This window comes from Orycteropus afer, unplaced genomic scaffold (genome assembly GCF_000298275.1).
Source record: "Orycteropus afer afer isolate SDZICR_OR568_19922 unplaced genomic scaffold, OryAfe1.0 scaffold00530, whole genome shotgun sequence".
Taxonomy (NCBI): Eukaryota; Metazoa; Chordata; class Mammalia; order Tubulidentata; family Orycteropodidae; genus Orycteropus; species Orycteropus afer.
Window position 1 is genome coordinate 1,430,723 of NW_006922117.1, and position 17,080 is coordinate 1,447,802.

Consider the following 17,080-nt stretch of genomic DNA (forward strand, 5'->3'; position numbering starts at 1 on the left):
AAATTATATCTATATCAGTTTTTGAATATTTGTATTGTCTTTCAGTTTAATAGTGTTGTAGGTAGAGTATATCCTATGGGTAGAACTGCCCTATAGAGTTTCCAATGCTGTCATATTTACAGAAGCAGACTGCTACATATTTCTCCCACAGAACAGTGGCTGGTGGGTTTGAACCACTGACCTTTTGGTTAGTAGAAGAGTGCTTAACTAAACCCTAAACCACCAGGGATCCTTAAAGTGTACACTGGTGACTTAAAATAATCAGTTGGTGGTTACCAGGGGCAGGGAGCAAAGATGGGAAATGAAGATATAATGCTTATAGGACACTGACTGTTATGGTATAATTCAGGAATGGTGATTGTGGTGGTTAAGGTTATGTCTGTTGCCCAAAAGTGAAGGGCCAGGGCTGCTATGCCCAAGAGGCAGAGGAACAGGGCCTGCCAGGCCAAGGGGGTGTGGTTGCCACTCAGATTAACTAGGGGACTGGAGCCACCCAGTGAAGGAGATGTGCTCACTTGCCAAGTTCACAAAGGGTGGAATTGTGGCAATGAAGGTCATGTGCCAACTTGGCTGGATCTGGATTTGAGTGGCTGGGCAGCTGGATGTAGGTATTCTCCATGATGAGGCTGATAACCAACTCCATGGTGGAATCTACTGAAACAGCTTTCTTAGGGATGTGGTCTGCTTCCAATATATAAGAAGACAGCTTTAAGAAAGGCCTCTGAGCTTTTTGGCACACTTGAACCCTGAATGTAGCTGAGTCTTCATCTCAATGGCCTGCCGTTTTATCTGCCGTTCTTGGGACTATTAATGGACTTGAAATAGTAGCCTGTCATGTTGCTTGACAATCTTGGGACTGTGTCATTCTACTTGTTGACCTTGGGTTTGTCAGCCACAGCCAGTTGCAGCTGCTTGAGTGAAGAGATGCTTCTAGCTCCAGTGGCCAGGGGCAAGAGGCAGAGCTGAGTCTGAGGTCAAGGGGCTTTCACCCAGGCCCTAGAGCTGGCACTTTGAACTCAGACTTTCAGCCTCCTAAACTGTAAGAAGTCTCTGGTAGCATAGTGGCTAAGGCACTTGACTGCTAACCAGAAGTCTGGCAGTTCAAACCCACCAGCCACTCCTCGGAAGGAAGGTTGGGCAATCCTACTTCTGTAGTGATACTGCCTCGGAAACCCAAGGAGGGGTCGCTATGAGTCGGGGCTGACTCGACGGCACATAACAAGAACAACAACAAACTGTAAGAGAATAAATTCCTGTTTGTTAAAGCCACCCATTTGTGGTATTTTCTGTTAGAGCAGCACTGGGGAATCAAAAACAGTGAGAGTTGAACAACATGATGAACATATTTAATGTCAATGAACTGTACATGTGAAGATTGTTGAAATAGTATGTATTTTGTTATCTATCTGTATTTATTACAATTAAAAAGAAAGGATCAGTAGGTTTACCAAGGTACTTCTTTACCAGAGGAAAGATGGATCACAGAAGTCTAATGCTATTAAATTTAATTTTATAATATGTTAGAGATAATAATGAATTCTTAGCTAAATCTAAAATTGAAAATACAAAGGATAAAATTTTATTAATGCATTCATAATTGACACTAGTTTTTATAAAACTTCCTGATTACTTATGAAGTACGGATTACTTCCATTACTACAGGAAAACTTCATAGCTGATTGGCCTCTTGATAGGTTGAAAATTAGAGTATGGTAGAGATTCTGCATTATACTGAAATTACTCACTTCATAGAACATTTATTTATAATTCTTAAAATCATATAAATTAACTCTTATGTATAAAATACCAATAAAACAAAATAATCCTGTGGCCATTGAGTCAATTCTGACCCATAGGAACCCTAAAGGACAGAGTGGAACTACCATGTAGGTTTTTCAAGGCTATACGTATTTATGGAAGCAGACTGTCACATCTTTCTGTTGTGGAGCAGTTGGTGGGTTCAAACTGCCAATCATTCAGTCAGCAGCCCAGCATTTAATCGGTGCACCCCCAGAGCTGCTCATTTATAGAATAATATATTAATTTAAGCAAAAACAACAAAGCTGCAAAAAAATTATGGTGCTTTTATTTATTAAGCAGAACTACAGCAGCATCTTGTAAATTATGAACATTTAAAAAGAGGAGTTGTTTAAGGTGTGTTGGAAAATTAGATGAATCTAACAGGAAAAACATTGTCCTCTTTTTTACCTATTTCTGGAAGCCTCTTGTAAAATAAACAAGCAAACATGTTTTGCTTTCTTATTCTCTGATTTAGAAAAATAAGTATCACATGTCCTGAAATAAAGTCACTGTCCCTCTAAAAGCATTCATCTGAGTTAACGCTGAGCTGGTGGTATAGTGCCTAAGGCACTTGACTGTTAACCAGAAGGCTGGTGGTTCAAACTCACCAACCATTCCTCGGAAGGAAGGTTGGGTAATCTTCTTCCCTAGAGATACCGCCTTGGAAACCCAAGGAAGGGTCATTATGAGTTGGATCCGACTCCATGGCAGTGAGTTTGGTTTTTTTTGGAATGAGAAATTAGACTTTCATCAGAATAGAATCAGCCATGTCACTGAACACACTGTTTAGCTCAGCTGACTTTTCTTCTTTCTTTCTTTCTTTCTTTCTTCTTGTTCTTCTTTTTAATAGCAAGAATATACTAATGAAGAAAATGTGCTTTGATTTAGATTTTGATCCTGTGGACCAGTAACAAACAATTCTCACATTGACAGCATTGATCAACTTGGTGTATATGCCTATTTTTCTAAGTGATATGAGAAGACAATAGCAATAGATATATTGCTTATTTTGAAAACATTTTCCATTATACTTTATCTAAGAAAATTAATTAGTACAATTCATTTGATATCTAGAATATTTTAATTTACCATATTAGCTGGGTCAATAATAGTCTGCTATATTTTCAAAAATACCAATTAAAAGAGGCACTTGAGAAAATAAATAAAGCCTTTGAAATATAGTTGAAAAATTATACTCTTTAGAGTGGTATGATAAAGGTGAAATATGAAGAAAAGGAATCTATTTGAATTTTTTTTTCAATTTCGTATTAAATTTTGGTCACTCCAAGTGCTTTTTTTTTTTTCCCTCCCTCAGTGAGTTATCCTTGGACAAACTAGAGTGTCCTATGTAGCATAAATCAAAGGAATGAGCCAGTATTCAGAATATTTTTTAATAGCTTGAACTTTTTTTTTTATTATAGGATTATATATTATTCTTATTATAAGTTTTGTTAAAACTTTTAATATGAACTAGAGAGAAAACTCTGGGTATATGATGTAGTTGAACTTCTTATAGATTCAGTTAATAGAAAAAATTATTTACCTAAACCATCATTGAGGAGCTCTGGTGGCATAGTGCCTAAGGCATTTGACTGCTAACCAGAAGGCTGGTGGTCCAAACCCACCAGCTTCTCCTCGGAAGGAAGGTTGCATTTTGCCAGGCACTGAGGTTAGAGTGTTCAATAATTAAGTTCTCTGCTCTCTAATATCTCACTGGCCAGTGAAGAAACTTTGACACTCTAGCATTTTTGTACTTTGAGAGTTTCCCCACAGGTTGATTTGCAAATATGCCTTTTTGCACACAGAAACATGTCTTTCTTTAACAACCTTAGTCTAATCATATGTGCAGCTGGATCAGCTGTGATTTGCCTTATTAATTTTAACAATTGTCAGGGGCATTTTAGGGATGAACATAGTTTAATAAAAGGTGGTAATACCTATATCTGTCCATAGTAGAGATGTTGGTAGAAGAGAATATTTTTCTCACAGGACATATACCTGCTATTACTCAACCAGGTTCAGATTATAAATGAGTTTGATAAATTCCTCATTTAATTAATCTATCTCTAAAAAATAAGTTCTACAAGGAGGGAGACTTCCCAGACTACCTTCCTTCTGCAACTCCACATGGGTTCTCATCAAACCCACTGCCAATGCAGGACTGTTATACTTCCCCAAACTGACTCATTTTCTTATAAGAAGGTAAAACAATGTATCATGGAATTTGGACTATGCATTTGAATATCATGCACACTTTGCAGAGATCACTTGTGTTTAGAAACATCCACAGAATGAGCCAACCTGGAAGAAAAAGATTTTTGCTGAAATACCAGACAGCTCAAAGCGGGAGTATGATTTAAACGATTTGGTAATATTCTTTTCTGTCATGTTCAGACAGAGAGAGAAAAGATCTAAAAACTAAGCACAAGTAAACACTCATTAAAAAAATACAGGGGTTACTATCAGCATTAAAACACTTTAGGATATCAATTATATGGAGATGATCACCTTTCAGTGTCTAACAGGGGGCACCACCTCTGGTACCTAGAGCACATAGGACTGCCCTCTGCAAAGATGACACTGTCTCAGGGACTTTGTGGTAAGCCCTGAAATGGAGTAAGGATTCCCTTTCAGGTCTAAAAGGAAACATGTTCGTTCATGTTCCAACGTAATTTTTTTTTTTCCTGCTTGTCAGGACTTCTGCTTCCAAAATTCTGAAGCTTGCATCCGGCAGGTCTTGTTCATTTGGGCCAGGACAGCATACTTAACCAGGTCGTGTTAATGAGCGACTCTTAAAGGTTTTGTTCCAGATAACTAGCATAGGCATCGTCCAAACTGGACCTTAATAGCAAACCAGAAAATTTTCAGTTTTATTTTATTTTATTTTTACATCTTGCAGAGAACTAGGTCAGGGACATGGGACTAGTATGACACAAGAGGGCTAGATGGTGTCCCATCATGGAAATAAGTAGGTTAAAGACAAGAAATATTTAAGCCTCATCAAGGCTAAGAGCTATCTCTTTGTACAGTGATCCTAAACCGGGGTTAAATTTGATCCCTAGGAGATATTTGACAACGTCTGGAGATATTTTTATAGGGGATGCTGTTGGCAGGTAGAGGGCAGGGATACTGCTAAATTTCCTACAACACATGTGTCAGTCTTCCAGAACAAAGCCTTGTGTTGTTGTTGCTGTTATGTGCCTTTGAGTTGGACCTGACCCATAGTGACCCGTCCTTGGGTTTCCAAGGCAGTATCACTACGGAAGTAGATTGCCCCATCTTCCAGCCTTACCACCCCCAAATGTCAATTGTGCTGAGGTTAAAGTGGAGAAATCCTACTTTAGTGGGATCAAAAAGGGAAACCAACATTTGAATTGAAAAATTACTTAAAATTGGGACAATTATTAGGGGAATGGTTTGACTGCCTTTCTGGAATTTCATCCTGCTACAATAGGACTCTATTCTGGGCTTGAAGTTACAAGCCTAGAAAAACATATGATGCTTGTGCAAGCATATTCTATGCATATTCAATACTTTGTAATAGGAAAACTTTGGAAAATTCAAACAGCAGTCAAAAGGAGGTTGGTTATAAATTATATTGCATGTATCCACATAATGAAATATTATATCATTAAAAATAAGTTATATGGATTTATATGGATTACAATTAAAAATGTCTTAAATATTAGTTAAAAGAGAAAGTAGCATTGAAGTGGCTTAGATTGACTAGTGTTACAACACTTACCTATTTTACTCTCATTGTAGAGATTATCTTCTTAGATATTGTAATGAGTGATGTTATGTGTTCATCAGATACATGATAGCAGCTCATGAGAAAACCTCTCACAAAGTAAAATAAAATTTTTAAAATAATTTTCAAATGTTTAAAAATTTAAGCTAATCATTTATGCACATCATCCTTTAAACAAATACTTATGTAATCTCCTATAAGGATACCTGTACTAGAATTGATTCTCTGAGAATATAACAGGGCAAAACAGAAATGAAATATTTGCCTTCATGGAGTTTATTGTATGCTTAGAGTGTGCTGTGTGTGTGTGTGTGTGTGTGTGTGGTGGGTATGATGTGTACTTAGGGATTTTGGTGAGCTTACAAAAGATTTTCTTGCGATGAAACCACAGCCTCTTGCTTCCATGCACTGATATCTCTGAAAACTAGGGTGAAACCTTAATGAGCTACTGTTCTTAAGCCTTTGCCTAAGAGACCAAAAGCCTCTTTTTGTTGTTGGAAACAAGCTGGTAGTGAATGGATTAGCTTGTGGAGCAGGTGCTGTTTACAAAGACTGTTGCTATTGGAAACTGCCTCTTTGACTGGCCTTTACTTCATTAGGAAACCACCAAACCAACCATTCTGAAGCTTTTATTGTCAGATGTTTCATTCACGATAGGCCATGAGACATGAACTCTTTCCCAGTGCGTCTGTAAATAAACCCTCTGTCCTCTCTTGGTAGCTGCGTCTCCACATCTTCTCCTTACAGCCCGGCTAGCTGTTCTTTCTTGCCAAAATTCTAATTCAATCGGTAAAGCACTGCCTGCATATAACAGCAGTTTGTAGGTGTTCTCTCTAATATTTCTTATTCCTAATTAGGACTCTAAGTTAAAAACGTAAAATAACATAAAAATAAAGTAAATTGAAAGCTTATCCAGATATTTATATGCTCATGAAATTTTAAACTGTGGAGTGGAAATGAGATACCCCTGGTAAGTCAGTAGTGGTACTAGATTTTCTACCTAACTTCAGTTATGTTATTGAAAAAAAGATGTTCCCTTCATCAGTAATCACAGGAAGAAAAATCATCCTGTATAAAAAACTCTAATTAGAAGTCAGATAGAAACACTCCAGGAATATGATTTCAGCAAAATGTCCCAAGGGCACCAAGGATTATCAGGTGCACTGCCCTGAATATTGTTCTTAATTTAAATGCCACTATTCATGGTCGTAAAACTTCTTAGCCTCAACACATTAGAATAATATGAAAAGAATCTTGAAATTCATAGTTTTAATAATAAATTAAAATACCGTGCAATTTGAGCACTATTAAAATCTTCCATGCCTGAATCAAAACTTAACCTTTAACCCTCCACCTCCAAAATCCTGAGAATTAGGTTTTTTTCAAGAATATTATCCAGATTTACCTGGTGAAATTACTTACCTTTATGTCAGCAAAGAAGGTTCAGTGTGTTAAAAGACAAATATGCTAAATGCTATCTCCGGAAAAGAATACAGTGTAAATTTCTAGTTTTGCTATTCTCTTAGCTGTCAGAAAGCCTTTAGCCCAAATCATGCTTAAATCATGCACCACCAAAAACCTAGCATTTGTATCTTTTATATATACATATACACATATAAAATTTCTATTATATTTTATTATTAAAAGCCATACTTAGTGTAGCTTTTATTTCTTATGCTTTCTCAAGTTTCTGAAATGCTTTTGTGATACATCTTAACTTAAGGTGTATCTATCTATGTGATTAAGGCCAGGTTATCAAGTGAACGTGATAGGATCTTATGGTCAGAGGTATTCCAGGCTTGGTTTAATACTCTGTGATCACCATCTTAAAATTCTTCATAAATTTATCTGTTAATTTGTCTTTGGTAGATGAAGTTTGACGGGACAGTGGGGCATGTACTAAACACTAAAGCTCAGTTCATGTGTGATCCCATTGCCTGGCATTCCTGGAATGGGTTCCAAGCCTCTTGCTCCCTAGCCCTTGTTACCTCTTGTCCTGCCAGGCCTCTTCCATGCCACTCCTGTCCAGATGCTAGCACTCTGTACCCTGAGGGTCGATCATATTGCATCATCAAGGGTAATCCTCCATTGGAACATTGTCCTCGTCACCTTGTTGTGGCCTTGGAACAGCAAGGGGATGATTAGGATTCATGTGGTTTCACAGTGTCATGATATGTTTGGCAAGTTACTAAGCAAGGCTTGTCACCTACCCAACCACCCAGAGAAGAATTTACTCTTTTTGTACTTGCTTTTCAATTGTGGGTTACCAATGATCTCATGGAAAGGGGAGATTGAAATCAATCTCCCCTGTCCCTGAGAACCAGGCCTAAAATTTCATTCTGCACCGGGCTCTACAATTATTTAGCTCATCATGTATATACTAAATTTACAGTTTATCGTTCATTAGTTTATTATTTATCCAATAAAAAATTTTGCTTTTGACCTAGCATTGTTTTGATAAAAACATTTTATGATATCTAGTTGTGTGACAATGTGCAACAAGTCAGATAAAGTGGGGATTTCAGTGGCCATATATAGGCCTTAAGGTTGGCAGTTCAAACCTACCCAATAGCACTTTGGAAAAAAGGCCCAGTGATCTGCTTCCATGGAGATGACAGCCAAGAAAACACCATGAAGCAGCTCTGCCCTGTGATACATGGGATTACAATGAATAGGAATCCTTGAAAACAGCAGGCTTGGTGAGCGTTTTGTTTTGTTCTGTTTTTTTTTGTTGTTGTTGTTGATTTTAAATATGGGTATACAAACCAATAACCAAACCCATAGCCACTGAGTCGATTTCAACTCATAGTGACCCTATAGGACAGAATAGAATTGAGCCCAGGAGGTTTCCAAGGCTGTAAATCTTTTCAGAAGCAGACAGCCACATCTTCCTGTGGAACACTTGGTGGGCTTGAACCATGCACATTTCACTTAGCAGCCCAGCACTTAACCCACCAAGGCTCCTAAATGTGGGAATGATGTTGTTGTTGTTGTTATGTGCCATCGAGTCAGGCCCCAACTCATAATGACCCCTCCTTGGGTTGCTGAGGCAGTATCACTATGAAGTAGATTGCCCAACCTTCCTTCTGAGGAGTGGCTGGTGGGTTTGAACCACCAGGCTTCTGGTTAGCAGTCAAATGCCTTAGGCACTATGCTACCAGAGCTCCTAAATATAGGAATACAGACCTCAAATGGTATGTCAAGAATCATGCTTCTATAGGATGATTTCTCTAATGTCATGGAATGCAGTTTCAAAGAACTTACAGTATCAGCATTCCCTACATCATAGCTTTTTCAGGGTCTAAATGATATTTTCTGAACCAGATGTATAGAATCTGTAACAAGCACACCTGACCATAATCAGGAACTACCAATATATGGTTTTAACATGCTTATGTTTTATGACTAAAAATGAACATAATAATTATTTTTTCCTATTTGTATATTAGGCATGCCATATGCTTATTACTCTTCTCTATTAAATAGATGCCACATTAACCATCTGCTCTTCTCATCCAATACTGATAGTAATCAGTTGTGGAGACCCAGGTATACCAGCCAATGGACTAAGATATGGAGATGATTATGTGGTTGGACAAAATGTTTCTTACATGTGCCAGCCAGGCTATACAATGGAATTGAATGGTTCCAGAATCAGGACTTGTACAACTAATGGCACATGGAGTGGAGTACTGCCAACTTGCAGAGGTGAGATATTTATTCAATATTTCTTCAATATTTATAAGTAACAACTTTCACATATAACTTTATTCTTTATAGTCAAATTTAAAATAAATTTAAATAGTGTTTTCTGCACTCAGTTTTATTTTGCCTAGTATTAAAAATAATACCTGCTGTAATTTTTATTTTAAACCACACATACTACATGTAAGATTTAAAAATATTTCCACAAATACATTGTATCTTATTATTAATATGGAAGTGTACTTTAATTCAGCCAAAAATAAAATATCATTTATTCTCATATATAGTCACCATTATTACTTACATTCATTGATAATTATTTAGAAGAGAGCATGATCTTAATAATTCATAACTTTACTTTGTGACTCACTTGAATGAAGTCATTGAAAGTGTGAGGAGAAAAATTTCTGTAATTTGGGAACGATCATGTGAAATTATAGAACTACTGTTTTTCTCAAGGAGCTCTGGTGGCCTAGTGCCTAAGGCATTTGACTGCTAATCAAAGGCTGGTTGTTCAAACCCACCAGCCACTCCTCAGAAGGAAGGTTGGGCAATCTACTTCCATAGTGATACTGCCTGGGAAACCAAGGAGGCATAGCTCTTCAGTTGGTTTAAAGGTCATTGGAAAATACTTTTACACTAACAATAATAACAATAATTTATCAGTTACAGTATACTGGATAGAAGGTCCCCCTCTATTATTAGATGTCAGGTAGCTTGCTATTTTATAAGGGGATCTCTGACAACTAGTAGCCATTATGTTGCCAAGAAATAGTAGCATCCTTAGGGATTAATTTTGGGGACGTTTCAGGAATGCTACCAGGAGAATAAAATGTGTCACACCATATTGTCCTCCAAAAGGTTAAATTAGCACATATGTTTCTTCTAATGATATATATATTTTTTTACACCCAGGATATTTGAACAGCTGCGTCTAATCACTTTTAATGTAATTGCAGCTGTTACCTGCCCAACTCCTCCCCAGATCTCTAATGGAAGGTTGGAAGGAACAAATTTCGACTGGGGCTTTAGTATTAGCTACATCTGTTCTCCAGGCTATGAACTATCTTTTCCTGCTGTTTTGACCTGTGTAGGGAATGGAACATGGAGTGGGGAAGTACCACAATGCTTACGTATGTATCATTTCTGTACTTTAATGTATGTTTCCTCATCTTCCCTCTCTTAGAGTTATTTCACCAAGAATAGTGTTATTTAAATTAAAAAATTTTGATAGAATAAACTTTTTTGAATGCTTAATTTAAATTCAAAGAAAAATCATTACTAACTTAGCTACATTTCACAAAATCCAGTCATGTTTTTTCTGCTCTGACTTCAAATTTTAGGCTGAACTGGTACATTTATAGATTTCATATTTTTCCAAAATTATTACTCAAAATTAAGAGACTTTTAGATAAATTATAATGTTGGACATTTATTCATATCTATTTATAATTTATCTTAGCAGAATTCTCTGTAATATGTGCCAAAATCTCTTTCTGCAATAAATCCACGTCACTTTTGCAAGTTCATTCAAATCAAGTTCTTACAATGGCATTGCTATAATAATGATTCTAAACTTGACATTGCAAAATCAAAGGTGTCATCATTTGCTAAAGTATTTTTTCTATGGAAGCCTAAATCATTTCTACAAATGTCTTTCTCCAACTTATAGCAAAGTTTTGTGGTGACCCTGGTATACCTGCCCAAGGAAGAAGGGAAGGGAAAAGCTTTATCTACCAGTCTGAGGTTTCATTCAGCTGCAATTCTCCTTTCATATTGGTGGGATCAAGCACCAAAATATGTCAAGCAGATGGCACTTGGAGTGGTTCGTCTCCTCACTGCATAGGTAATATTAATTAAAGTTTGATTATGCTCAGTAATTGTGGAAGTCATAGATAGTGGCATCATTTAATGCTTTTATTTATCCTATTCACTGTAGTGTATAAATATGAAAAAGAATTGTAAAGTATAGAACAACTAGAGAGTGCTGAAATTAATATTTAAAAATATCGCTTATTTAAAAACCCAGAGGAAACACTTGAAATAATTTTCTTATTAATAAAAAAAAATGAAAAATAAAATAAGCTATCAGGTTGATAACATTAATATTCTCTAACGTTTGTATAGATCTGCATAGTTAATAGAGCATATTCATATGAAATTAAATTTGTTCCAAACATCTAAAGATATATTGATTTCAAAATGACTGTGAGTACATTTCTATAATCCTGAAATTAAATGCCACATTTAGTAAGGTAATCAAATAAGTTCTCATACAAATGAGCCAATTTAAAAACTACTGTCCCTATCTGGAATATTCCTAATGCCTGCATCTACTACAGTGTCAGTGAAGAACACAAACAATTAATCTTGGCTCTGGTGGCATAGTGCCTAAGGCATTTGACTGCTAACCAGAAGGCTGGCGGTTCAAACCCACAAGACACTCGGAAGGAAGGCTGGGCAATCTACTTCCATAGTGATGTTGTTGTCTGCAGTGATACCGCCTTGGAAACCCAAAGAGGGGTTGCTCTGAGTTGGTGCCGACTCAATGGCAGTGAGTTTGTTTTTTTTGGTTATGAAAAATATATTCAGTCCTTCAGAGGAATATTACCCTACCTGATAGTGTGGTTTAACTGTCTCTTTGAGCAAATGGTTTATGAATGTGTTCTTCCATACCCTTCATTTTTCCTTAACGTTGCATCCTGAGAGATAGTTGGGTATCAAGTGATTTAATACTAGAGGGGTTGAAAGTTTGAGAATTACATAAATCATGTAATATTCAGTCTACCTAAATTTCTCACTTCAGGTTGAGCAGGCTTCTTTCCTTGGAAAGATAGTATTAAATACCATTAGAGATATTATTCCAGACACTATTACCATCAGATTGACATTCTTTATTTTTACCTGGGATCCATACATTAAACACTAGATCATTTAAGTTTTGTATAAGATGAATATGTTGTTGTTGTTGTGTGCCGTCGAGTCAGACCTGACTCATAGCGACCCCTCCTTGTGTTTCTGAGGCAGTATCACTATGGAAGTAGATTGCCCAACCTTCCTTCTGAGGAGTGGCTGGTGGATTTGAACCACCAGCCTTCTGGTGGGCAGTCAAGTGCCTTAGGCACTATGCTACCAGAGCTCCTAAGATGAATATATTGACTACAAATTATAAGAAATAATATGTTTTTAATCTTAATTTTAGAACCCACCCGTACTTCATGTGATAACCCAGGAGTGCCACGGCATGGGTCTCAGAACAATACATTTGGATTTCAAGTGAGTACTTGAGAGAAATATTTATATTTACTATAAAAAATGAATCAGAAAGCTTCTATGGTTCATGTACATATACTCCTGTTGGCACATACAGAAAAAGATCACATTTATCTGCACTCACAGACACATAATAAGGTACAAGGCAACAAATAAATGAGAGGAAAAGGAAATTGGAAGATGAAAATATGCTTTAAGAAAATAAACTAACCAACTAAGGATACGAAGAGAGAACATATAGGGATAGCAGTGAGCACTGGAATGGAGTGAATGAATGAACCCTATAGCAACTTAGGGGTACCAGGGTTAAAGGTACAACTTCTGAGACAAAGAAATGGTAAATGTGTGAAAATGTGGTTATTCAGGAAGCCAATAATTGTATGTAAGACTAAAATATTTTCTCAAACATTGTCATTGATGTAAGAAATTTCTGAGAAAATAATTTAACCATAGTCTATTATTACACAATGCATAGTTGCATTGTTATATTAGAATTCTTTAGCATGCCCAGTCATGTGTGGTTGAGTTTCTTGTTCTCTCTATTTCCAATTTAGATTTTATTTAGAGATTCAGCCAGTTTTCTGTTACAGGAGTCTAAGGGTAGCCAAAATGCATACTGATTCCAAAAGGAAATAGCCAATTTACACATTACCCTATTGCCTTGTTCGGCAGTGTTCCAAATTGTGCTCTTCTGTGTGAAATTCAGTGTGAACCTGAAGGACACCAATTTCTAAAGAAAGTGCTCATCAAAGGTGCCATATTTTTTTGCTAAAAATAGTTTCCATTTATCTACAGTTCAGGCACAGTATGAACAGCATTTTGATAGTGTTTCCACTTTGTCCAGTTTGCCTGTCTTGTCCATAGAACATCAAAATGTAAAAGAATGTCTCAGTATCCATTATATGTGTTTTAAGGGAAGTTTACATTCTTAAATTCATAAAAGCTTCTTATCAATTTATCTAATTTCTGGAAATGGACAACTAGTTAAACAGAATTAGTCCTCAATCATACAGAGAAAGAAGCTGGAAAAAAAATGTATTTTGCCTTGCTCAGAGAGCAATTCAGTGACAATATCCATGCAAAATGCAGAGTTTTGATGTTACTGTTTGCACTAAATCAAGCTGACTCTCCTAAGAATATTAGTCCCTTATTGTGAAAAGTGTTTAAGACAGTAGAAATAGAAAAGATTAAGACAGAACCCAGAACACTCATGCAGTAAAATGAATCGAATCATTCTCCCTGCCTTAAATATAACATCTAATTCTGACTGAGATAAGCAACTTTATCAGTTGAGAAAAAGTCTTGCTTGCTTTAAAAGAAACTATATTGAATTAGCTTAAACCTAAAGGCTCTCCTAACCAAGGGTGGGTTTGTCCAGGACCACAAGAGAAGGGATCTGAATTAGATTAATCAAGCCTGGAATCCAGGGACTGCACAGGAATGCTTGTTCTTTTTCACTTCTGTTTACCTGTTTCATTTGTCTCTTTCTGCAGATTTGCCATATGTCCGAGGGGTCTCACTTCTATTTACATTTCATGAATGTATAGAAAGTGATTAATTATCTCAATCTCAGTTCCAAATTTATGGAGAGAAAATTTGAATGTTTTAGCTTGTGATTCACCCCTGGTTTAATCTGGTAGCTAAGAATAGTGAGTTATGATGTAAAGAGACAGCGATAGAAAGCCTATCTCTGGAATGGGTAAGAAGTAGTTCAAAGTTAGGAATTGTAGAGACACTCAAATCACTTTCTTAATTTTCTATTTAACTTGTTCATTCATTTACTCTTTCCCTACATAGATTTATATAGTAGATTGTTGAACATATATGGAGTTTAGTAACATAAGGATATATCACCTATTGCTAGTTGTGACAAAAACCCTATGGTTGGAAAAAAAAATTCAACATAATTTGTCTTTTTATCCAAAACATTGTAAATTGAAACAATTTTTGGCCAAGGATAGATTGGGGGTGATGGGAGAAGCTACCAAAATTATTCATGCAACAACTATATTAATTGCAGAGTCAATGCCAGGCATACAATTTCACTAAGTGTTTCACTCTTTTAATTGAGCTCTAAGCTTTGGAGGAGGATTTAGGGCTTGTTAACATGAAGTCATTATAGCAATAAAATGATTTTACTCTGATATTTAACAATAAGATATTTAACTGTATCAAAATGATCATGATGATTACGTACGATTTCCAGTTTATAATTAAATTTAGCATGCATTGAGCGAGGCTAACATGTTACACAGTGTTTCGTTACCTTTAAATGATGAATACCATGGCCTGAATTTAAAAGCAAGATGCCATAAATACCCAAATTTTTCTGGTTAAAACATTCTGATTATTTTTTTATTGTTGTTGTTGTTGTTATGTGCCATTGAGTCGGACCGGACTCATAGTGACCCCTCCTGGGGTTTCTGAGGCGGTATCACTAAGGAAATAGATTGCCTAACCTTGAAATCCTTTTTTTTCCCCCATTAAATCAGGTAATTCAGATCCAAAGTTGATGCTCCGTCAGTGAAAATGCTTTGCTCTCATCTTAACAGTAACTGTTGTCACTGACAATTACTGCAAGTGCCCACAGTGTCACCCAGGAGGGCAGGACTCTGGGAAGGAGCTGACAAATAAGATGAACAAGGCTTTTTGCTCGAGCAACTCACTGTAAAGTGCGGTGGCTGACAAGTTCACAGCACATGGCTTTATTGAGCTCTGTGCCCTGGGTTCTAACAGAAGTGATGCCCCGGGAGTCGAAGGAGTGAGCTGCCTGAGGGACCTGAGTGAGTTTTTGTACTCAATATCCCTCACCACCTAGCAAGGAGAGGGAGAGCTCAGGATTATTGGAGAGTCGTTGACTAGGGCCAATTAGGACCCACGTAAGAGTCAACAAGCAGCTCTTGAGGTTTAAAGTGCAAGTCTCTTGACTCTCCCCGGGAAGGTAGTAAGAGAGGCTTAATCAGTTACTGATCAGAGTAGTTAAAAGTTCCGGTTCTCAGGCCTCAGCTGAGAAGGGCTGAGTACATTGGTGGGGCTGTGGAATCTAGGTGTTAAATTGGGGGGGGGGTGCACTAATCATTATCCCTTTATTTTGTGATCTTGCTTTTCTAATTGAATTTTATTAATCTCAATTTATGTATATATTTTAATAAAAGCTACCTCAATTTACCTTTCCTAAAGGAGCTCTGGTAGCATAGTGCCTAAGGCATTTGACTTAAAGTATTTAGTATGAACAATGTAGAAATACAAATGTAAAATAGTTTTTTAAAGATAGGACACCAAAGACAAGAGCTCTGTTGGTGGAGTGCTTAAGGCATTTGACTGCTAACCAGAAGTCTGGCAGTTCAAACCCACCAGCCACTCCTTGGAAGGAAGATCAGGCAATCTACTTCCATAGGGATACTGCCTCGGAAACCCAAGGAGCGGTTGCTATGAGTAGGATCTGACTCCATGGCAGTGTGTTGCATTGTTGCATTGTTTGCAAACTTGACAAAAACTTTGCTTGCTACTGAATTGAAGGTGTTAGTAGTATATAGGAAATTTTGAAATATAATTCTACAACATCTGGTTAATATCTAAAGCAATACTTATGTTGACTTCAAAGGAACTAATAGAGATGAGGAAAAAAAATAAAGCATAAAAAGTGTATGTAACCCAACATGTTTCCCAAAATCTGTAATAATAGTATTTTGACTTATAAAGAAGTTTGTTAAAATAACCTAAATTTTCATTTCAAAGAGCAAATTAATGATTTAATATTATATTGTCTGAATTAAGGGCAAGATACCCTTGTACCTTAAGAAACTCAATTCCAAATCATAGCAACCCCCATAGGGTTTCCAAGGCTGTAAATCTTTATGGAAGTAAATTGCCTTATATTCCTTCCATGGAGTAGCTGGTGGATTTGAACCACTGACCTTCTGGTTGTCAGCCTAATTCCTTACCCCTGTGCAACCAGACTCGTTTAGGAAACTGATAGCCAGTTAAATATTTTTAAGCTAAGCAATCAAATAATTTTATATTAAATTATTTTATTAGTCATCATTCCTTTAGTTGAGTCAACATGTTCATGGTATTTTGCTAAGCTCTGGGTGCATGAAGGTGGGTAATACATAGTCCCTGGCTAGAGAAGCTAACAACTTGGTGTGTGGGTAAGAGACATAGATGGCGCAATAGGTGATTTTATATGACAGGTGATGACATTGGCAAGTGCTGCTAAGGAAGCACATAAAAGGGACAATTTTTATAACCTGATGCTACAAGGAAGGCTTTCTAGAGATGATATTTAAATGAAGTATTTTAGTGTAAGAAAAAGATAGGAAAAGACTTAAGGGAAAGGCATTCCAGGAAGGAACAACAGTATGAGAAGATGCATACATTTAGAGAACTACAAAAATTCTATTACTACCTGGGCACAATTTGAGAAATAGTAAGTGGTTAATGGTCACACCAGAGAGATGGTCAGTGGCCAAGTTATGGAGATCTTTATCCACCAAGTTAATGTTGTTGTTGTTGTTGTTAAGTGCCGTCGAGTCGTTTCCGACTCATAGC

General features: G+C 36.7%; 1 protein-coding gene across 1 annotated transcript in view; it reads left to right on the forward strand.

Annotated features, from left to right (window-relative positions):
* Nucleotides 1-17,080, forward strand: part of CSMD3 (CUB and Sushi multiple domains 3) — a gene marked incomplete at its 5' end in the record, with an annotated part of 1,439,134 nt that overhangs the window by 1,389,099 nt on the left and 32,955 nt on the right. The window contains 4 exons of the mRNA XM_007955674.2: nt 9,038-9,259; nt 10,216-10,389; nt 10,929-11,102; nt 12,459-12,532. Coding sequence (XP_007953865.2) covers nt 9,038-9,259; nt 10,216-10,389; nt 10,929-11,102; nt 12,459-12,532 — 644 coding nt within the window. The remainder of the gene's footprint in view (nt 1-9,037; nt 9,260-10,215; nt 10,390-10,928; nt 11,103-12,458; nt 12,533-17,080) is intronic.